At 34.3% G+C, this 24452-nt stretch overlaps 1 protein-coding gene across 2 annotated transcripts in view; it reads left to right on the top strand.

Moving 5' to 3' along the window:
* Positions 1–24452, top strand: part of LOC102514903 (SET domain bifurcated histone lysine methyltransferase 2) — a 74977-nt gene that overhangs the window by 12574 nt on the left and 37951 nt on the right. For both annotated transcript variants that reach the window (XM_006184125.3, XM_032496173.1), the window contains exons 4-11: positions 729–794; positions 3188–3284; positions 14503–15066; positions 18903–19019; positions 19760–19929; positions 21442–21661; positions 22168–22267; positions 23019–23112. In XM_006184125.3, the coding sequence (XP_006184187.2) occupies positions 729–794; positions 3188–3284; positions 14503–15066; positions 18903–19019; positions 19760–19929; positions 21442–21661; positions 22168–22267; positions 23019–23112 (1428 nt within the window). The remainder of the gene's footprint in view (positions 1–728; positions 795–3187; positions 3285–14502; positions 15067–18902; positions 19020–19759; positions 19930–21441; positions 21662–22167; positions 22268–23018; positions 23113–24452) is intronic.

Consider the following 24452-nt stretch of genomic DNA (forward strand, 5'->3'; position numbering starts at 1 on the left):
ACTTTATTATTTTTTAATTTTTTTATTTTAGGGAGAGGAGGTAATTAGGTTTATTTATTTTTAGAGAAGGTACTGGGAAATGAACCCAGGACTTTGTGCATGCTAAGCATGCTCTCTAACACTTGAGCTGTACCCTCCCCCTATTTTGCCTTCTTTAAACAGAACTTGCCCTACTAGTCTTTTGAAAGCAAAACTTGCATCCTACATAGGCAATCAGTTTGGTCATTCAAGTTTTTACTTTTTTCTATTTTTTTGCCTTCAACCCAAGTTTGTAGAACAGAGATTTTTATGTGGAAACTTCCTTCATTCCATCAGAACATATGATTTTCAAACAGATTTTCCCCCAGAACTATTCTTTATTTTCCCTCAGAGTATTCTTAATACTTTCTGAATGTTCTTATGACATTTATGACATTTATCTATTATGTGTGTGTCCACAAATTAATACTGTCTTTTATTATAAGATCCCTTCTCTTTCCTTCATGAATCAGATATATGTAGGTTGGAATCCAGTTCTGCCACTTCCTAGCTGATTCACCTGGAATACGTGGCTTACCCTCTAAGCCTCAATTTTTTTTATCTCTAATGCAAATAATCATGAGAACCTCTCAGAGGAGTTGTGAAGATTGAATGAGATAAAGTTTGTAAATTGCTTAGCATGGTAGCTGGCACCTTGAGTAAAGATGCTGCTGCTGATTATTTTCATTCTTTTTTCCTTTCTTTAACAGAATACATCCAAGCAATGGTTCTAGTGAATGAAGCAACTATAAATAACAATTCAACATTGATAAAGGGTATGTATGTTTCTAATCCCAAACTAGAATATTCTCTGCTATTTTCTTGACTTGAAGCAAGCCAGCCTGATAATGTCAAGTTCTAAAGATAATTTAAAATAAAACTTTAAAATCCATTTAGGTAAAATACGTAAATCAGTTCCCTTATTAGATAAAAAGTACTACCTATCCAGAGATGGGAAATGCATACCCTACTAAACCTCCAAGGGAAAGAATGAACAAATGTAACTCTTCTTCAAAAAGCTTCTCTAAGAATGGCAAATAGAGTTCCAAGACTCCAAACCACTATAAACCTGCTTTGTAAGAAACAATACTAGAAAGAGTTACTCTGGTATAGATTAACTGATGGAAAATATTTTTGTTTCTAGATGATTATTATACCATCAGTCTTCTAAACTCTAAACAAATTCATTTTAGAAGAAATTGAAGAAAGATAATGTACCAGGATTAGAAAAAGAAAAATTGAAAAGTTATTTTATCAAGATCACTATCCTATAAATCTCAACACATTGTGATTATTTTAACTGTCATACTTTGAAGTCTTCAGGTTTTAAATCTCAAAATATGGCTTAACATCATCAGTTTATTTTAAAGAAAGCTTTTATTATTCAAAAATATTCTTAATTTCAGAAGCTAATGTATAGTTTTAGAAGGGTAGGTTTTTTTTTTTAAAACAATCTTTCTCCCAGTAGCCTTCAGTAGCACTTGGAATCAACATACCTTAGGGGATTACATTAGTTTTGCTAAAGACAAGCTTTAAATGCAGGAGGTAGTAAGAGGAACTAATTCTAAACAACATTTCTTTTTTTCTTTCTGAAACAATCTTTCCCACCAAAAGAAAGTTCAGTTTTTGTTTGGTTCTTTTAAAGTAATGAATTCATCAATAGAAGTGCTGAATATTACAGTTTCATATTTCTATGTAGTTCATCTGAAGCGTAATGAATTCATCAAAATAAAAGTATATGTTTGCTAGTGGTAGACAATGTTTTTAAAGTAATTGGGGAGTTATGTAATTGACATTGCCACTGAATAATGCAGGGATTAGACACTTTCTAGTAATAAAGATTCATGTTAATATTTATTTTAAAAGGAATATTGAGACTGGGAGAAACAAAAGGACTTGGTGTTGATGTCAAAACAAGCCATCCCAGATCCAGCCTGAATTCCCCAAACCACTAATTACTTTTATTTTTCTTTGCTTGTGTATAATTCTGTAAATATTTCCTTTATCCCCATACAGAGAATTGGATACTATTTTCTTGAAACTATTATTTCCCCTTTCTTTCCTTATCTAATGGTTAATTTAAAATCTCAATTGTTTTTTTTAGTAAATCTTATTTCTAACCATGCTTATAAACATGTTTTATTCATATTTGTTAGTATGAATTTATATGTCTCATTCAAAGAAATTAGCTGGGAAAAAATAAGAAATTTTTAATTTGTAAAACTTATTTGTTTTTTAATCAGTTACAGCTCTCTTTAACTCTCAGAATTTAAATCTTCTTTCTTTACCTAGAGAACTGTGAGGGATATTTGCTTTCCAATTAGCCAAGGATGACCTTGGATTATAATTTAAACTACTCTTCTATTTGCTTAAACTTTTTTCTCCTTTTTACTAAAACTAGTCTGCACTAAAGAACCAATGCAAGTTAATAATCTAAAGTGGGATTAGAATTACTTATTTTCTTAAGGTCCATCACTGCATAGGAAAAAGGCACAATTAAAAAAAATTTTAAACCAAACATAGAATATTCCACATATCCATTTTTTTCAAAATAATAGCAGGAAATCTGTAACTTTTTTCATTATATATACAGCTTATTTCTATATTGGAGTCATGTTAGAGAGTAAGAATAGATGAAATTGGAAAAGACAAGAAATGAGATGAAATTAAGTGTAGAAAGATATAGGAGAAAGTAAGAGAAATGAAGATAGAAATGGTAAGACAAAAAGAGGTACCCAAATACCTCCCTCTCCCCCCCCCCAAAAAAAACAGATAGCAGAATAATGAGGAAACAAAAGACACATAAAGTTTTCGTTTCGCGACCTTTTATAGAGGCTTAAAGAGCTATGTTATTTTTCTGTAAAATGGAAGCAGAAATAGAGATTCTTGATGTTCACCTTAAAGGCTGATTAAAATTCAGGTAAAGCTCAGGCCAAACTAGAATTTCTGCAGTAGAAGTCTCTTCTATCCTAAGTCTTTTATTTTATCCTATCTTATTAATGTTTTTGAAAATGTCGACACCTAATTTTTTGGCTCAACCTTGAAATCTTAATATGTTTGCAGAGTTAAGGGCCCCATGTATCTCTAGTTAATAAATATTATTTAGATACTAGAGTGAATGATTTTTAACTTGGCACACTTGTTATCATGTTTGTAATTTTTCATGTAGGTCACACGTCTGTGGCCGAGAATGCACAGGAAAAGAAATCAAGGTCATTGCCATCTACGTCATATGAAGACTCCTTTCCAGAAGACCGTACCTCTCTGTATGTGTATAAGTTTAATTTATTTATGTTGTTAATGCTTTTGCTCCCAGAAAGGGATTTACTATTGCTAATCATTCAACATAAGAATAGATAGAATCTATTAAAAAAAGGACTTTTTCCCATCACAAATTTTAAAAGTTGTGTATTTTATGTAGGTTCATGACTCCCTATATAGGCTACTTATTTGTTACTATCCCTAGGTAGTCAAGTCTTTTAATAAAATTTAGCTTCGGATGTCTTTGTATATATTATTAATATACACAAAGTTTACTGGGTTTTTTTTAACTAGGAAAATATTTTTCCTGGACTATTTCTTTTGAAGAGGAGTATTGAAAAGGGTCAAAAGTATTTCCTTCAATATCAGTTCAGTTTTTAAAAAGCATAACAGCTCTAAATTAGTATTGAAAAGTTTATGAAAATTGGCTGAATTTTTCTGATCTTTTCTTTCTCATTTAACACTAATTCCAGTAAAGTTTCCTTAGCATAAAATAGAATTGTATAAGAAGAAATCTGACACTCTGACACTTAGGCTTTATTTTCAGTAGGTAATGCCTGTACTAATACTTTCAAGTTCTTAGTTAAAGGAAAGTTTCTAAAAGTGTTGTGTGCTAGGGCAGGGAACAGAATTTTGAAGAACAAAAAAATGTCTTTAGAAAGTTCTTAAAAAGAAACTTCTTAAGTTTATTGCCTTAATTAGTTTTTTCAGCTACATATTAACTTGACCAAAAAAATTGTCAGTGTAGAATTCTTTTTTTTCCTCTTTGATGTTTATTACATATGATTTGCATTTATAAATATTATAGGTACCATTACAGTTTGAATCTAAAAGAGTCATAAAACTTTTTTAAAAATGATCTTAGAAAAAGCTAAGTTCATACTTTTAAAACTCCTTTACTGGCCATTTCAGTAGCTCACAAAACAAAATTTTTTTCTAGACATTCTGACTTTTAAATATATAGCATAAATAAAATTTTATTACCTTTTAAAAACAAATTCGTTTACCCCAAGTCACGAAAATATGACTTTTTCTTATAAACTACCCCTAAACAAACTGTCCCCCATCTTATATTTATAGATAATTGTATTTTAAACCTAAATGCAGCGGGTAGTTTTTTCTTATCAATTGCCCCTTTTTGGTTTTAGGTTAATTATCCTAGCTTATCAGAATCCTTTTGAATTTTGAATCTCTTATCTGTTATACTTTCTTTGTGGATTTTCATCTTGTACAGATATATTAAATAAGCTTTCTAGTCTTTGTTATGGTCATTGAAGATAGTATTGGATAGGACAGGACCAGAGGCAAAACCTGGCTGGCTTCACTACTAGACACCTTTTCATTACTCGTCAGAAAAAACTGTTCAACCAACTGTAAATTTACTTACTTCTACCATTGTCCCACCTCCATTTCTGTATCTTACTTACAGAGCTGTCTTGAGAAATCAAGATTCACTTCTTTAGCATTCTAAATCATTACCAAACTTTATCAAACCTTATCATTAACCTTATCAAAAAAGAAAATTGGGTTAATTTGTACTTTTTTCACATAGTCCATGTTGGCTTTTCAGATTCTAAGTATTCAAATATCATGTTAGATTCTCTCTTCCAGAAATTACTTAGAGAATAATATTAAGCTAACCATTCTGTACTTTCTGGAATGTTTCCTTTTTTAAAAGATCAGAGTGGCATTTCCCCATTTTTTATTCATAATTGAAGTTTTTTGAAGACTTTGGGATTTAATTTGTTTGGGCCTAGAATTTTAGTATGTTTAAAGAACTCGTGTTCTAGGACCCCTTTTTAACTGTCACAGGCTTTCATGACTTCTTTTCATTTTTGTCTTGTCTTTCCAGCTAGAGGGCAATACTTACAGATGGAAAAGACAAAGTTGTTATATTTAAATAATTCCTTTTGTATTTCCTCTGCAGATCATGTGCTTATTACTTATTTTGCTTTCAGTAGTCAAACCCCTAGCAGGCCGGTAGTCACATAAGCAAACTGCATGGTGAATAACTTAAGTCATGTGTTCTCAACCCTAGCTGAATCACTCAAGGTCATACAATTTTCCCAATGACAAAATCAAATGGGAACTCTTAACGTCTGGTGGGAAACTGGCTTTATGTATCTTATTCTTGACTTGAATTGAGTTTCCAGTCCATATAAGTGAGCTATGACATAGGTATACCTACTTACCTACTTGTCCTTTGATTACCTCTGGCATTTTTATAGAGGGTCAGTAACTAGGTCTGCAGGACTGTGCATAGGATTGGTTTTCTATATTTTTGTTTTTGTTTTTTCCAGTAACGTATCTTCATATATAAAAGAAAGTTGATCTGCCTCCCTACAAAATGGGATTGAAATTAGGTCACTTAACTCCTGAGACTTGTAGTAAGTTGGCTTTCTTTCATTTGTTTTATGAAGTGAAGCACAGATAAGAAAAGAAATGTTTCTTAGGTTCATATCAGTGTTTCATTTCCAAGTTTTCCTGCTTCTTTTCTAACTCTTCTTTATAAATATTAAAAGATTTTTTTCCTCCTTTTTTAATTGCCTAGTAACTTGAGCCTTACACCTCTTAATTTTTATTAAATTATTCACCAGAAGGGTACTTTTAAGCTGGGTTAGCTAACTTTCTTGAAATCCTAAATTCCAAACTGACAGATTTTACCAACATGTTTCTATTACATTTTAGTTCTAAGTAGTTCTAATTGTATGTTTTTCCAGTAATGACTAACTTGGAGCTGTACTTACTGTTACATGAGGAGATTATGTAAAAGTACATTGTAAACTGGAAACTACTGTACAATTATTAGTTATTATTTAAGAAAATTATTTAAAGATAGCCCAGATTCAGATTTCTCTCTCACATATACTCTGAGTTAGCCCCTCCATATTCAGAAAAGAACCTTTGGAGTCCTCAAACTAGTATTTCATATTCCCCTTCCCCAAAAATAGCAAAGCAGGAACAAAGAAAGATCATAGTTGAAATAGGGGAAGTCAGATGACATCTGAAGAAAAGGATGCCACAGAAACCAGTTTGGAATATAATTTATTTGGTTAAGGCAAATTGAAAAGGGAAATGAAACATTCAGTTTCCTGGTTATACAACAATGTAGGTATATAAGCTTATATCAAAACAAAGAACAAAGCTGTAAGAGCCTAAAAGAATTTATTACAGTCAACACTGAATGAAACCAAAGAAAAGGATATATATCTCAGGTGGATAAATAAATAGAAGTGCTTATTGTTCAGAATATACTATGATGCTTTATAAGAAAAAAATGGTAGAAAGGAACCTGGCATTGAATAATAAGGAAAAAGAAGTTCCAGGCATGGGCTTTAAAAAACAAGGAAATATTGGATACCTTAATTAAATAATTGACTAATTAATTAAAAAATAAAAACAACTACTAACATGGACTAGGCTAAAGAAGATGAAAGTTAAGTGGAAGAGTAAAACAAAAGGTGCATTATAGAATATATTTCTTACTATGGAATATACCCCCAACATTATTCAAAAAAGCTAAAATACGTTAAAATTGTTTAAGGCAAAACGTAACCTTACCTCATTTTTTTTCTATTTTTCCCCCTCATTTTTAGTGCATTAGGTGCCATTGCATTATAGTCCATGGGTAGTGATGGATTTGCATGGATCTTTTAGCTACATTCTCATCCAGTATTTTTTACTGTCTTTTCAAGAAATGTTAAAGATTGAAAATATGTAAAGGAATATAGCCAAAACCCATACTCACACCATTCAGAATTAACAGCTATTAGCATTTCATTGTATTTGCTTCCAGTCTCTTCTTTAAAAAGAAAACAAAACACTGTAGTTTCTTTGAGCCGTACCTAACTTCTCACCATGACAAGTTCTTTTCCCCTATTTGCCTGGGTATCCTCTGTTATTTTTCTAGTTCTTTTAAAAATATTTAGATAGCCATAAATAATATACAGTAGTATTACTTGTAGTTTTAAAATTTTACATAAATATTCACACATACGCCCTCTTGTTTTACTCAGCATTAGTTTTGAGATCTAATCATGTTGTTTGCTGTGTATAGATCTATTTCATTCCCTTTACCTCTTGTTTGGATTTCCATAACGTGAAAATAGTACATTAATTTATCCATTCCTTTAAGGATGGATAATTAGATTGTTTCAAATATTTCCTATTATATATAGTAACGCAGTGATCAGTTTTATCCCAGCCTTTCTTTTAAGAAATTATTCATTGTGAAAGTCACCTATAAGGAGATTAAAAGTATAATCTGGGGTCTATAAGATTACCCAAAATGCAGAAGAAAAGGGCAAGCAGATAAGAAAAAGAAAACGGTGAATAATGTTCTTATAAAAGATGCTATTAAAAGAAAAACAAGAATTTTAGTGGATACTACAGAAATAATTTCAGAATCATCCATATGTTATGTTCTTTAGGAAATGCTAAGAATTTCAAGCTAAGGTAATAGATTTAGGGCCAATGTGCTGTGCTTACAGCTCCAGTGCAAGAAATCACAATGGCTAAACTACTATTTAGAGTTGTTTCAGCAGCTAGGAAATGAAAATACATATAGTTTCCATTAAAAATTTTCATACCTAAATAAATGTGAAATGTAGGCATTTTCAGTATATTAAAAAATAATGTAAACTTGCCCTACGAAAGCATTGTTTGTGGAAACGTCTGCCATATTTTGTTCTGAACTAAAACAAATGAACAAAAATACCGGAAGCTAGAATAAACTAAGCAGATACAGTAATCAAAAAGATAATTTCTGAGTATAAGAAAACATCAAGTCTGGAGGCAAAAGGTTTTAAAAGTACCACAGTAATAAAAATTACTGGTAGATAAATACGGATTTTTTAAAAGTTTTATTATCAATCATAAGGTATAAATATCTTGTAAGTCCCGAAACAAACAAAAAAGCCACCAAACAACAAAAATCAGGCTAGCACCACATTTTACCTCAGCAAAATCTAAAAAGAGTATGTCTACATAACTTTCTGGGAAACTTTCTCAAAAATCTTCTTGCTGATCAAAAGAGGAGTCAGAATGTATAAGACATAGTAGTTAAGAAGTAGCATGGAAACCATCTAAATATAGAGTTAATTATAATAAAGATGAATCCTTAAACTAGGGGCTATGGAGGCCCTGAATAGTATGCAGAATTTTATATTAATTGTATTTCTAGAGAGCGTTGATAGCTTTCATCAGATTGTCAAGAGATTTATGGCCCTAAAAAGTTTAAATATTGCTCTTATGGATATAGAGATTCTAAATAAAATTTTAGCAATTCTGATCCAGAGAAATATTAAAAGAATGAGATGACCAAGTAAAAATTATACTAGTCAAGCAAGAATGATTTAGTTTTAGGAAATACATTATTTTACAGGACTAAACCATAGGAAAAAAGGCTTATCTTAACAGATATCAAAAGACTTTAAAAAATCAATACGGTGGGGAGGTATAGCTCAGTGATAGAGCACGTGCTTAGCATACACGAGGTCTTGGGTTCAATCCCCAGTACCTGCATTAAAACAAATAAATAAACCTAATTACCTCTCCCCCTCAAAAATTAAAAAAAAATTTTTAAGTCAATATGAACCATTAGAAATCGAATTCTTTTTTTAATGTGGTAGAGAATATGTTTCTTAAACCAATATCCGCCTTCTATATACTGATGGAACTTAGAGGCATTTCCTTTAAATAAAGATTTACAGGAATGCTTGCTATCGTAATTGTCATTCAGTATTTTTCTGCAAACTCTAGCCAGTACAATAAAATATAAAAGGAAATATACAAAGTAAAATTATTTGTAGATAAACTTATCTTCCTAGAAAATCTAAAATTCAAGTGTAAAGTTATTAAGCTAAAAAGGTTTAGTGACATAATCACATAAAATAAAAATATTTAACTCTATACTATTAGAAAATATGAAATAAAGTCTCCATTCACAATATCAAAAAGTAAAATACATGAAGAATGTTAAAACTAAAGATTTTAATGAGTGGATAAATTTACTGTGTTCCTGGATTGGAAAACTGCATATTGTAAAAATACAAATTCTTCTCAAATTATACTCTTAATTTAATTTCATATGAATCCAGGCACTTGGATTTTTTTTAACTTGGCAAACTATTATAAATTTAATCAGAAAACACCTAGAACATGTTTAAAAGGAAAAATAGTGAGGAAGAACTTGCCTTGAGAAATATCAAAATGTTCTGTCAACCTCTAGAAAACAATCTTGTGTTGGTATAAGAATTAACAGTTCAATCAAGAGACAGAATAAGTCTAGAAAATAAGAGAACATTTTTATGTGTTTGTAAAAACTTGAGATGATTAAGTTAGTAAGTCAAAAATCAGAAGATGAAAGAAGAACTCATTACAGTATTTAGTAAAAGACTGGAACAATGGAATATCATTTGGAAAATTGAAGTTAGATCTTCATGGTACATGAAAATAAATTCTGGATGAAACTGGACTCCCAAACCATAGAAAAATTAATTATAAAATTAGAACTCTAAAAAACAGAAAAATAATAATTAAATGCCTCTCCATAACATTATGTATCATAGCATTATTCATAACATTATTTATACTTTATTATAAGCATTTAATTCTCTGCCAAGAATGTAAGCTCCTTGAGATCACGGAGCTCTCTTCATTGTTTCCATAGTACCTAGTACATAGCAAGCATTCAAGAAATCTTTGATGGAAGAATGAATGAACGAACAAATGAATGGATGAACAAGTCCCCAGAAGGAAAATGGGCAAAGCATATGAATATACAGTTAATGAAAGGGCAAAAAAAACCATGAAATTATGTTCAAACTCCTTATTTAGAGAAATGCAAATTAACAGGTAACATTTTTCATCTATTCAATTGATGAAAAATTTTTAAATAATATTCAAGTAGATCAGCATTCATACTGAGAGTGTAAACTGGTCCAGCCTTTTTGGAAAGCAGTTTGGCAGTCTGTATTGAATAAAATGTGTGTACCTCCTAGCACCATGATTGTAATTGTTAAATGTCATTTCTCACTAAATGGAACCACAGTCCCTTAGAAAAGAGGCTGATTCCAGACCTGGGACATCTTGTAACTTCAAGAAAGCAAAAGAGCTGTCAAAAACTATCAATAGTGTTAGGTATAGGAGCAAACTTGATGTAGTTCCCACTGGCCAAACATGGCACAATTTGAACATCAAAAGGAATAATCACTGTGATTGATTCAATCATTTAAATGTATAAAAATCCATGAGTTCATAATAAAACTTTTAAAATCTGTCAGTTCGGTAATTGCTAGGATACAACTCATCATTCTGAATACTAGTAATTAAAGAGAAGGAATCTCTTCTGCCTTTGCTTATCCTAACTGTGTTTCAGAATAACCCAAGTTGATGAGGAAAATTTCTTTGTAAAAGAACTCAGCCAGAAAATGCAGTAGGAATATAGAATTAGAGGACTGTTATTTTTACAACTATCCTCCCCCGACTCTTCCCCTAGGAAACAGTGGCCTTAGGCCAGTGCTCACAAGTGAACTGTGGTCAGAACAGGTGTTTTGTTTTAAACTTCCAATTTATTAAGGAGTGATACTCTTGTACAATGCAATAAAATGTTGTAGCAATGTTAAATTGCTGTAAAAGTTTCTAAACTTTTGCACTTTCAATTGTTGTACTTAATCATGAATTGGTAACAAACCACTGGAAACTGGCATCACCACACCTTGAGTAGCACTGGCCTAGACAATGGTCATGAGTGAGTGCCAAAACTGTAAAGTAAAAAATTCGCAAAGAACTTTAAAATGGATGGAAACACCCAAACCCACTTATAAATCTAAGCATCTCTAAAAGTGATCAGACATTGTCTCCTTATGTGATGTAATAGGAAATTCATAGCACCACCCACAGGTTATCCTCCCTACCAAAACTGAACCTGAATCAAATCCAGCTTCTAGAACTGACTACTGATTTGCCAGGAATGAAAAGGAGTGAGTTAAATGACAACACCACAAGGAAGGCATTAGCCAAATTCCAGAATGTAGGAAATACTATAGGGCAAATGACCCAATTTAATTTCAACAAATAAATGTCATTAATGAAGAGTGAGGGAGCATTTTGTAAGGTTAGAGACATAAAAGACATCTGAATGAAATACAGTGTGTGGGAGTTTGAATTCTGATTCATATTTTAAGACAATCAGGTAAATGCGAAGATAGACCATTGAGAGTATATATTTTTAGAAGTCTTATTTGTTAGAAATACATAATTATTTCAGATAAGGATTTGCCCCAGTGTGTTTCCGGGTAGGGCAAGAGGGGTGGAGAATAGATGAAATAAAATAGGCAAAATATTGGTAATTATTAAAGTTCGGTAATAAGTATCAAAGATAAACAAAGCCAGACATTATTTAAAGTGGTAAAAACATTTTATTCAGTAGCTATGGTCAGCAGGAATAAAAGCTGAGCTCCATTATGAATTGTGCTGAGGTGACTGGTGTTTTAAAGGGCAGTGAGGGAGGAGGGAAGGAGGACCAGCAGGGGCTCAACTGAAAACTTACTAAAGATTGATCAGTATGAATGCCCCTGGGCCAGCTGTGTGTGCTTGCTGGCCACCATCAAGTTAGGATTGTGTCCTCCCGCAGAGACTAGAGGACTGAGGCCCTGTCCTTCCTGATGATTATCTATCAAAGGAATGGCTTTCAGGTCCTTAAGAAAGACACTCCTGAGTTGTAGGAGATACTTATCCATCGCAGAGGGATGGGGGAAAGATTCATAATTATAAGACCTTCTTACTAAATGAGTAGGTCAGGGGCTTACCTTAGGTACTGGCTAGAAGAAACAGCCTTGAGCTTTCTCGGGCAGGCATTTTATTGGGAGGCTGGGGTTATCCTAAAGCCATACATGGCCTTATGCTGCCAGAAGCCTTGCTAGAGTTTGGTTCTCTCTCAGGGCAGAGGTTTGGATGGGGTTGTGATGTGCTGTAAATTCTGGAGTTCTCACAAGTACATGAGGGTCCAACATATCAGTCTTTTCTAATGAGGAAAAATATACTCTTAAGTGTATATTTGAAAGTTTTATTAATAAAAGTCATTTTTTAAATATATATTCCTCTTGACCTAGTAATTCCTCTTTAAAGGAGTGTATCCTAGGGTAATAATCAGAAACTTGGTCAAGGATTTATATATGAGGATGTTCATCAAAGTAGTACCATAGAGAAAAATTGGAAACACAATTCCACCATTAAAAGATTTATAAATAAATTATAGTACATCCTTTCACCTATTAGACCATTAGAAATCCAAAAGCATCAGGAGCCATTCATTGATCAGGCTCTGTGAAAGCAGGCACTCTCATAAATTGCTGGAGAGGCTGAGCTATGCAGAGCAACTTGGCAATCTTAACAAAATTCCTAATCCACTTACCCTGTGACCTAGTACTCCCGCTGCTGGATGTATTCTGCAGTGATATCTTTACATGTATGAAATTATTATGTACAAGGTTATTCATTAATCATGATTTGTAAAAGCAAAAGATTGGAACCAATAGAGGACTAGTTATATAAATTGGAATTTATGCAGATGATTACTGTACAGCCAGAAAAAGGATAAGGAACCTCATATATATGCATTTGATATGGTGGCCACTAGCTGCATGTGGTTATTTAAATTTGAATTAATTAAAATCAAATGAAATTTAAAATTCAGTTGTTTGGTCACACTAGCCACATTTAAAGGTGTTCAGTAGCCCCATGTGGCTAGTGGCTACCCAATTGGACAGCACAGATATAGAATGTTTCCATCAGTACAGAAAGTTCTGTTGGACAGTGCTGGTTTATATAGTGTGTATTAAAAAATATCTAAAATACCTGTATTACTTTTATAATAAATAACAGATACCTAAAGATAGTTAGAAAATATTACGTAAAACAAAAAACCTAGGGGTTTTTTTTTTGTGAAAGTTTGAAACTTGAGTTCCAAACACACGGAATCTTTATAGATTTTTTTTTTTTTTAAATCAGTAACCGCTCCATTTTCTCCTCTCAGTTTACCATTTTCAGATGTGTCAGTATGAGACTAGGTGGGTTACATATCATGGGGAAAATTCAGTTGATACAATTGTGAAAGGCAAAAGAACAGCATAAAGGATTCTTAATGAATTAATTATTTTTTTGCCTAGCCTTCACTGCTTTTTGCAGACAAAAAGCTTGAACCAAGCATGTCTGAAGATATAACCTTCTTCAGCACTTTATTGAATGCATGCCCTAAATGAACTCTTAAGTTTGCTAGGTGCTATAGCAAAAAGTTAGAACTGTAATCACCTTTCTGGAATATCCTGAAATTAGATTGTGGTATAATCAGAAAGATGCTTGCTTTGTGTGAATCCCTAACACACAGGTTCTAAAAGCTTTGGAATCTCCTGAGTGGTAGGAGTGCCTTTGGCGTGCTCATGAGATGACTCTTGATGAGGGACTCCTAGATAACTTAAGGCGAGACTGGTCACCAGAAAAACTAAATCTTGACTAAAAGCTTGAAACTTTCAGCTCTACCTCCCAACCTCCAGGGAGGGGAGAAGGGCTGGAGATGGAGAGAATCACCAGTGGCCAATGATTTAATCCTTCATACGTAAGCAGTTAAGCCTCCATAAAAACCTTTAAACAACAGAGTTGCTAGAGCTTCCTGGTTGGTGAACACTTTGAATTGCTAGGAGGTACTTGGAGAGTACACCTTGCCCCATGCATCTTTTCTATTTGGCTATTCCTGAGATGTATCTTTTATTTAAACTGGTGATGGCAAAGTGCTTACCTGAGTTCTGTGAGTCTTTGTAGCAAATTATCAAACCTGAGGAGGGGGTTGTGGGAACTCATGGGTTGGTCAGAAGTATAAGTGATGTGGAAATTGCATTTGGCATCTGGAATGGGGCAGTCTTATGGGACAGGTTAAATTCCATTTAACCTGTGGAATCTGATACTGACTTCAGGTAGGTAGCATCAGAATTGAACTGAATTATTGGACACCTGGTGCTGGAGAAAAACCCACATATTTAGTGTCTAGAAGAAAAAAATCTCTTTTGGGGTATAACTTTATATAGCAGCAGAATGTAGTAAAATGTTTATTTCAGAGTCTGGCTTATTTTAGTATTGCCTAAGAAGAAGCTAATAGGAACTAATTACCACCTTAGTGTGCAGTGTTTTTTTGAAAAGGGATACTAATAAATAATTGATTTTAAACAGACCTACAGAAAATAAGGAAACTCCCCCTCTGGAAAATAAAATTGCAGACTTTAGAGAAAAAGAATCATCTTCAAATTTATCTTACCGAAGTCATGCCTGCTCTGGTGCCTGTCTGATGAAAATGCCGCTAACCTTCAAGGGAGAAAACCCTTTGCAGCTACCAATCAAATGCCACTTCCAAAGACGACATGCGAAGACAAACTCTCATTCTTCAGCACTCCACGTGAGTTATAAAACCCCTTGTGGAAGGAGTCTACGAAACGAGGAGGAAGTTTTTCGTTACCTGCTTGAGACAGAGTGTAACTTTCTATTTACAGATAACTTTTCTTTCAATACCTATGTTCAGTTGACTCGGAATTACCCAAAGCAAGAAGAAATTGTTTCTGATGTGGATATTAGCAATGGAGTGGAATCAGTGCCCATTTCTTTCTGTAATGAAATTGACAATAGAAAGCTTCCACTGTTTAAGTACAGAAAGACTATGTGGCCACGAGCATATTATCTAAACAGCTTTTCCAACATGTTTACTGATTCATGTGACTGTTCTGAGGGCTGCATAGACATGTGAGTAGAAAAACATGGCATTTCAAAAAATCTTCTGAATGTAGAGGTACTTGTCAAGAAGTCCTGCTGTGTATCAAGTTTGTCTGTCTGTCTATCTGTCTATCTAATCAGGTTAAAGAATCTCAAATAGAAAAATGTACTCTCTCATTAGCAATAGGAAAGAAAACTCTATTACCAGTTATTTTAGTGATTTGGAAATTATTTCTTCCAAGGATAAGTATTCCCTTTAATCTAGTACCATAATCTTAATAGCAACAGTTACAGCTAATGCCATGTAACTGTGCCAAGCGCGGTGACAGGTGCTTTACATATGTTTTCTTACTTAGTCGTCACGAAACCCCATGAGGTAGGTAATATTTCCATGTTACAAGTGAGGAAGTTGAGAAGCCAATTGTAAGGTCGAATTTAAGAACCAGGATTTGAACCCATGCTCTTAACCACTATGTCATACATTATATTTTACTTTTACAAATCATTTCCTTACTACTTTTTTAAAAAGTTAATGGTGCCTCGCCTAATGATAAAATTGACATTCCATTAAAAAATGAAAATATACTCTAATATGTTAAGACTTTGAAAACCATTTTTGTTTTAAGGGTATCTAATTTACTAGTATTTATAGGTATGCATATATAAAACAGAGTTGCATTATGTATACATTTAATTTAATGCAAATTTAGCTACCTGTACTAGGAAGAAGAAAAAGAATGAGAGAGATAAAGAGAAAGTAGTATGGATAGTACATTTTACCATCCTCTCAGTTAGTTGGAGTGTGAGATGAGATAAATAAATCTGCTGTTACCTCAATTTGGCTTAGTTCCTTTAGGCTTGTTTTAAAGGAAACCTCTCACTGTGCCAAGTTTTATTCTGTTTAAATATAAGGGTTTTTTAAAGCATTGCCTCTAAATATAACCCATCTATATCTGGCCAAGCCCAATCTCTTTCAGTCCTAGAGGAAAAACTAACTGTTAGGCAGTGTTTACTCTACTTTGTGGTCAGTTTAATGGAGTTTTTTAAGAAGAAATTTGACTGTGATTTTTTTGTCTTAGACTGTAGAAACTAACCCTCACAAAACATGTACCACGAGTATACGTATTTTCATCTATTGGTCAGAAATTACAAGAGAAATCACACACACACACAAAATAAGCAAGGGCTGAAGCCCACTGGGATCTGGAACTGGTCATGAGCACTGTGGCCAGGGATTTGATCCTGACAGGAATGGGGATTAAACATGTCCCATGCATGGCAGAGAGCTCTCCCATGGGACAGAAACAGGGACCTGCACAAGATTGGGAAATAGGCTAATTTCTCACAAGGCCTAGCTATGTATGCATAACAACCAGGTTTATAGATGTGAAACCCATGAATTGGAGCCAGAGCAATGGGGAAAGCAACCAAAGTAGAGGAGCATCCAGGAGTAAACTCCAAAAAAGTATGATTTCAAACAGTCAAAGCCCACATAGATGTTTAGGACCATGAAGGCAGCATAGTGGGAGAAATCATACCTGAAGAATCAGAGATAAATGTAGAATATGACTGAAAGAGACTTTAAAATAGGTATGTTTAAAAATGTCCAAAGTCATAAAATATTAGCACCCATGAAACAAAAAAGGAATTTTTTTAAAAGTATACTGTATATGAAAAATACCATTTGGAAAATGGGAAATATAACATACGGTCATTGAAATAAAAAAACTAAATAGATGAACTAAATGGAAGCACTGGTATAGCTGGAGAAAGAATTAGTGAATTGCAAGGCAAAACTAAAGAGATCCCCCAGAATACAGAGAGATAAAGATATGGGGGAAATAATTTGCAGGTTAAAAAATATGGAAGATAAATGAGAAATTCCAACATATATTTAAGAAGAGGAAAAGAGCATCATTCAAAGAAATAATGGCTGAGAATTTTCCAGAACTGAAGGCAGGAACCCTCAGAGTGAAAAAGCCTACCGTGTACTAGGAAGGGAAAAGAAGATAACAGTACATCTAAAATGAAATAATGCAACTTAAAAAGTATCTAAGGTAAAGAGTAAATCTCACACTGTCACCTAGAAAAGAGGAAGAATAGATTGACAACACACTTTCCATCAGAAATAATAGAAGACAAAAAAGAGGCACGTTAGCTTAAAATGCTGAAGGAAGATACATGTAAAACGAATTCTGTACCAAGCCAGATAATCATTTGGTATGGGGAGAGAGGAGGGTGTTCACACAATTACACAACAAAGACATGCATACCTCCTTTCCAGAAATAGTACTTTTAAGTATACCTAGAGCAATGTTTTCCAAGCTACAGGTTTAGTAGGATGTAAAATCACTTAAGGGGTTGTAACTAGCATTTAAAAAATCAAATTGTATAGAAAATATCCAAGTGATATCCATGTGATAAGGTAAAGTTTCATGCCACTGTTATTTCAGTTTATACACATACACGTATATATAAATATTTATGCCTGTGTTGGATCATGAAGAAAATATATTTCTTACTGTGAATCATAGTAAATATTTGAAAGCTGCTATTCTAGAGATGCTTACAGCATGTGCATGAGAATAAGGATGTTCAGTTTAGTTTTATCTGTAATGCTTCTTTTTTTAAGGAATATCATATATACAGTATGTATGTTTTAAATTACAATTGACCCTTGAACAACACTGGTTGGGTTGCCAACCTTCCATGCAGTCAAAAATATAACATATAACATAATCAGCCCTCCATGTAAGCAGTTCTACATCTGCAATTCCACATCCGCAGATTCAGCAAACCTCAGATTCAGCCAACCAGGGACTGTGTAGTACTATAGTGCTTACTACTAAAAAAAATCCACCTGTAAATAAATCCATGCAGTTCAAAATCAAACTCATGTTGTTCAAGGGTCAACTATATATACATAGGAAAAAGGACTAGAAAAAAATGATGACAGCTAATTCTATGTGGTGGAAATATGAGTGTTTATTATATTATTGTTTGTATTTTTCTATACTTTTTAAACTTTGCAAACAAAGTCTTATTGAAAGAAGCAGCAGTAGATTTCTACATCTGTAAATAGAATCCCAATTAATGAATTTATTGCTTGTTTTTTTCTGTTGCAAACAGTACCTACCACTCTGACGTGTTTTGTATATATACAGAAAAATAATAGGAGCAAATCATGGAGGAAAAGACCTTAAAGTCACTTACTAACTCAACAAAGGAGACAAGATCCAGAGATTTTAACCAGCTCACCAGTAGTCACATATCTAGTTTATAGCTGAGATACCCAGGTTCCTTACTCCCTATCCAGTTATAAGACCTTGTCATGTTAGATAATCATCTAAATAATTAGAGGGAAAAAGATTTTATGGTTGCATGTTTACTGCTTAGCAGTGTTATAAAAAATGGATTGTAGCAGTCAGATAACCAACATCAGTTTCCCTCGTCTGTTTTCATGTCATTAGGAAAAGATAACATAAGACATCTGCAGAACTATGAATGCCCTTTTGAGTTTGACACGTAGAAGTTTACCCATTGTATGAGACCAGACCTAGGAGAATTTTCACAAAGAAGGTTCTACTGAATAGGAAAAGAATTCATTTGAAAAGTTTAAAGAAAACTCGTATAGTTAAGTATTCATTTCATGAGCAAATAGAAGTAACAGGGGAGTTTATAATTATAAACTTTTGGTAAATGTCTTTTAAAGAGGTCTGTTTTGCTGAGGGAAGAAGTCCAAAAGTCCATGAGCCAAATGACTGTTCTAAATACAATTACATCCTTCACACTTTTGTCAAGACAGTCTCTTTACTTAACTTGGTGCTTTTTTATTCTGACTTCTCCATCCATTGCCTTCCTTTTAGAACTAAATGTGCATGTCTTCAACTGACAGCAAGGAATGCCAGGACTTGCCCCTTGTCAAGTAATAAAATAACCACTGGATATAAATATAAAAGACTACTGAGACAGATACCTACTGGGTAAGATACTTTGAGAATTTATTGGAGGGTGTTGGTATCTTTGAAGGTGGGTACTTTATCATTTGTACTTTGAAGGTGGCTTATAGTCTTATAGGTGTTAAGTCTTAATTTCTTATACCAAAAATCTGAATTAAGGAATTAACAAAACAGACCTGTAATTGTTCTTGGAAATGGAAGTCAGAGCACACGTAAAGCATGCAGAGTGTACTCAGCACTCACCTGCTTTGAGTCTCTTACCCCTCTGGGGATAGACATTTCGCCATTAAGAAACATACTGTGCAGAGCTCATCTGAGAATTGGGGGTTTTCAGCCTTTGAAGGTTGTTGTTGTTAAAAAATAGAAACTGAAAATGTTTCTTCCTAGAGTTTCCCTTCTGAGACATCTCCTTCACAGACATTGCTAGACATTTTTGAAGAGCTAACCTTTACTATGTGTCAGGCATTGTCTCAAGCACCTTGTAGATACTGACTCATTAAATCTTCATTAAACGACCTCATGAGGTAGATAGTATCATATAATCCCCGTTTTTAAAATGGAAAATTGAAACGTAGAGAGGTTAAATCCAAGGTCAGGCAGTTAGTAAGTGCTGGAGCTACGATGGGAACCAGGCAGTCCAGCTCTAGGAGCCTCTGCACTTAGTCTGTCTCCCTTGGTAATTACTAGTGAGACAGCAATATAGAGTGCTTTTGCTTTTAGTTTAGGATGTCTGGGTGATTTTCTTTTGTATATTTTATTAACAGCATTTATGAATGTAGCCTGTTGTGCAAATGTAATCGGCGAATGTGTCAAAACCGAGTTGTCCAGCATGGACCTCAAGTGAGGCTGCAAGTGTTCAAAACTGAGAAGAAAGGATGGGGAGTACGTTGTCTTGATGACATTGACAGAGGGACATTTGTTTGCATTTATTCAGGTAAAGCAAAGGTTTACTTTCACATTCCTCTACAGTAGGATCTGCATTTCTGAATCTCCATTTTACTAGTCAGGGCCATTGAGATCTCTAGCAAATATAAGAGCAACAATATATAGGAGGAGCATGAGAGGAAGACAAGTGACTGGGAAACTGAGCACTGAAGGGATGGGATACCTTAGGAGATACTGGGTATTCCAGAAAAGAAAGGCTAAGGGATACTTGGGTTATTGTGTAAAGCACATTTTTTGGTCTCCGTGGCTACAGCTGCTTTGGGGGTAAGGTAAGAAAACTTTTTAAATTGGAAAACTAAATGACTGATTTGCTAACGTAAGGATTATTAATCAAAGACTATCTTGTTCTATGTCTTGAGCTATTAGAATTTAACAAGTTAACATTGTAATAAATACCTTCAGGTGATGATTCAGGCAGTGACTTTAGGCAGTTCACTCCATTTCAGGGACTTGAGAGAGTTGCCCACATTCTGAGCAAAACTTCCCAACCGGTGTGTTACAGGTGTGCGTTATTGATTCTTTGAGGCCACAGCCCCCAGGCCAGACACATTGGTCTCTAATAGCCTCGTCATTTTACCCGAGAGTGTCAGGCAAAAATCCTCACTTTCTGTGTGTCCCATGAAATGAGAAAGTCTGGAGAAAGGGCTCTGGAGGCAGTCTAAAGGAAGTGTAGTAGGCAGCAGGGACCGGAGCAACCATCCTCATCTGAAATTCCAGGTTCACGTCAGGGCGAGAATGATCGGAGTTCAGAATCATCACACCCGGATTCCTGCCACATAGTACTTACAGACACACATACTACACAACTTGCCTAGACATTAGTCTCTCATATTTCTCAGAATAACTCTTTGACGAGAGTCAGCTGCCTATAAAATGCCAAATGTTGTACGGGAAGTATCCTTGGCTTTATCTGTGTTGCTAGAAAATGAACCTAAAGTATCTCTCTGATCCAGCTGCTGATTTTGACTTGTTAACCATAATTTTGAGTCCCTTGAAAGAAAATACATGAACTTTAGACTAAGATTTTAATTACTCTAGGGTGTAATATGAGAACAATAGGCACATATCACCACAGATTTAAATAGATCACTTTATAAAAAAGAGTGAAGGTTTCAAATGATAAAGCAGTTATAACTAGACACAAAAGCTGCACTTTTAAAATGAGTTCACCTCTCTAATTTTCTGGAATGCTTTCTGATCTGTATTTTTATTTTATATTATTGTAGCTAAATCTCTTCTCTTTCATGTTATATAACCACAACAGATACTTCTTTTAGACGCCCTATATCTTTTCATGTACTGGAAGATATGAAATCTCTTCTTGGGCTTTTATTTATTATTTCTTGCAATAGTTTTGGATGAGTTAGTGTTTATCTTCATTCTAGAAATAAGGCATACCTTAGACGGTTCTTTAGTAATGGAGCACAACAGAGATGCCCTTCTGTTACTCAGCCATTATTTATTTTTTGTCATGTTAAACTCTTTTACTTTTTTCCTTTAGGAAGATTACTAAGCAGATCTAACACCGACAAACCTGATGCTATTGAAGAAAATGGAAAAGAAGAGAATATTACGAAAAATATGTTTTCAAAAAAGAGGAAAATAGAAGTTGCAGATTGTGAGGTTGAAGTTATCCCGTTAGAATTGGAAACGCATCCCGGAAGCGCTGTGACTGAGGCATGTCCACCTAAGCTCCACCTTCATCCCAAGGAACCTACTGCGTGAGTAAGATCTTAGGGGCCCAGTCAAGACTGATCGATACTCTATACCATCGATCAAGAGTGGTTCTTTCTCTTTTGTCCTTCGTTCCGCCCCATGCCTACATGTCTCCTATATGCCAACTTGCTTCACGGTTGTAAGTTTAACACTGTGAGAAATTTAGAGCACTTAGATTTTTAAATCTAGCCAACGTGCTTTATTTCTTTAGTGTTTCATTTCTGGAGTTTTATCTTTAAAAACTTTGACTTTAGTCAGGTTCTTTATGGATGTCATAACTTTTGCAGTTCTTTTTACTTTCTATCACCATTTTATTAGCAAAGTTTTTGTTAGATTTTCTTCATTTTTTAAATATACTTCGAAAATGATTGACTTTAAAATATATTTTCTTCTAGTGAGGTGTAGGCATAGACTAATTTCTAGTGGATATTTATGCAACAGTGATATGATCTATATTTCAGGGTACAATAGAGCGTTTTGATATACAGAATTAACTTTTTTTCCTTTTCAGAGAAATGAAATGTAACAATGTTTCAAGAATTCAATATCATTCAGTCATTAGAAGTCCTAAAACCAAGACGACCATTATTCAACACAATGGGAAAAAGATGGTAAAAACTGTAAAATGTAGATGTACCCTTCTGGGAACATTATCTTACTTTCCTATCTTTTAGTTAGTTCAAATTGTTTATGTTACTTAATACTGTGTAGGATTTCTTTTATTATTTTGGAATATCATGCTGTTAAAGAGTTAGGACCATGTTTTGTTTACTTAGTATCCTCCATGGTGGTTGGCATGTTCCCAACTTAGATATATAAGGAGAATGTTGGTCATGGTCTGACAGTGTGTTCTACTGAGATTGGGAGCTATCCAATCTGAGAATTTGTAGGAGAAGCTGATGTGTTCAAGAGTTGATAGTGTTACGGAATAAGAAAAAAGGATTTAGGTTAAGGAGATATGGTTGTGAGATGTGGGAGAAAGAAGAGATGTAGCCTAAAGAAAGAATCATTCAGAAAGCAACATTTTACATGATAGCCTCTGAGGGTACACTTTTCAGTCTGTACTGAGAAGAAAACTAGTCAGAGACTATAACTTAGACACAGAGAATGATGCAGGAAAAAGAACAGAGGCAGACATAATGGTAGTTCACAGTAAGGTTGTGTTGATTGAAAACAAAAACTCTGCCTTAGGTGGTGTGCCAATATTTGCCCTCTGCCTAGTAACATACCTCCTCAGTACCACATAATTATGGAAGATTGGGCCATGGGATTACGTAGACCTGGGTTGGCCCTCCAGCACTGTGGCTTACTAGCTGGTTCCTGACCTGTAAAGTAAACATATCTTCCTTGTTTTCTTTTAAGGGATTTACTTCCTCAGAGTCTGTAACCTCAGAAGATACTGGTGGATTTAAATCGACCCAGCTACATCTGAACTCTAAAGCCAAGGAAATGAGAAGTAGGCTTTGTTTCACTCTATGATTGCCTGCCTTTTCTGCCTTTTTGTCTCTTTCGCTCAGTATTTGTGGCTCATTGTCTCAGACTCCATAACAAAAATGCTGCATTCATCACAAGAGTTTCTGCTTGTCTAGATCAGAGGTTTGGCAAACTATGGTTTGTGGGCCAAATCCAGCCCACAAACCATAGTATGTATGGCCTATGAGATAAGATAATTTTTACCTTTTTAAATAAGAGAAAAAATGGGGAAAATGAATAATACTTTGTGACAGTTGAAAATGTTAGGAAATTACCATTTCAGTGTCCATAAATGAAATTTATATTGGAACATAGCCCACTCTCATTTACGTATTGGCTCTGTCTACTTTCACACTGTAGCAGCACAACTGAATAGTTACAACACAGACCATGTGGCCCACAAAGCCTACAGTTTTACTTTTTGTCTTCTTACAGAAGTTTGCTGACCTCTGACCTAGATGGCAGGCATGATCTGATGCATGGCAGGAGAATGGGTTGGACAATTCTGAGTCTCCATAGTCCATGGTGTTACCTGTGTCTTTGGAAGCGTTGTCCAAAGCAGCCGTTTCCTTAACTCTTTGTTTACAGTCCTTTGAAAATAAAGATACATCATTCTCCTATAATATTCCAGCCATTGCTGCTGCAGGGGATGCTTAGCAAAAAGTGAAAATATTGCTACCCTGAGTGCTTATCTTTCAGTGTTACCAGTCCTGCCATAGTTAATATTGCAACCTGACAAAGCTAGATTTTAGTTCATTTGCATTTTAGTATATCCTTCAGTGGGGAGACAGGCTGAGAGATGACCCTTTGTGAAGAACTAACCAACCACTGTCTCCTTTCCCTTTGGGCTTCTTTGCATCTGCACTGCCAACTCCTACCTGGTCTTAAAGGATGGAGATTGGAAGAGGCAAGGCAGCTCCTTGACAGAAAAGCTCTATCAAGAATGTGCACTTATGTAATATAATAATTTCACCTGATGAGGTGGAAAACCTTATTTCACCTGTAGAGGTGGAAAACCTCTTTTTGTGCCCATCTTAGGTTGTCCAGCTGGGGCCCTGTAGGTTAGACTGGCAAAAGACTGACAAGAGAAAAACAGAAGTTTGTTGCTATGTGTATTGTACATGTAACACATGTGAATACTCAGAAATGAGTAACTCAGAGAGGTGGCTTAAAAGTCTGATTTCTCTGGCAGTTAGTCAAAGAATAATAAATCTTTAGAGGAGCAACAAGACAAAGGAAAAGGACCTTGAGTCTCTAGGAGTGGAAATTGTGGGAAGGCAAATATATGGGAAACTAATGGTGGATAAAGGCTACTCAAGATTG

The sequence above is a fragment of the Camelus ferus genome, chromosome 14 (genome assembly GCF_009834535.1).
Source record: "Camelus ferus isolate YT-003-E chromosome 14, BCGSAC_Cfer_1.0, whole genome shotgun sequence".
NCBI lineage: Eukaryota > Metazoa > Chordata > Mammalia > Artiodactyla > Camelidae > Camelus > Camelus ferus.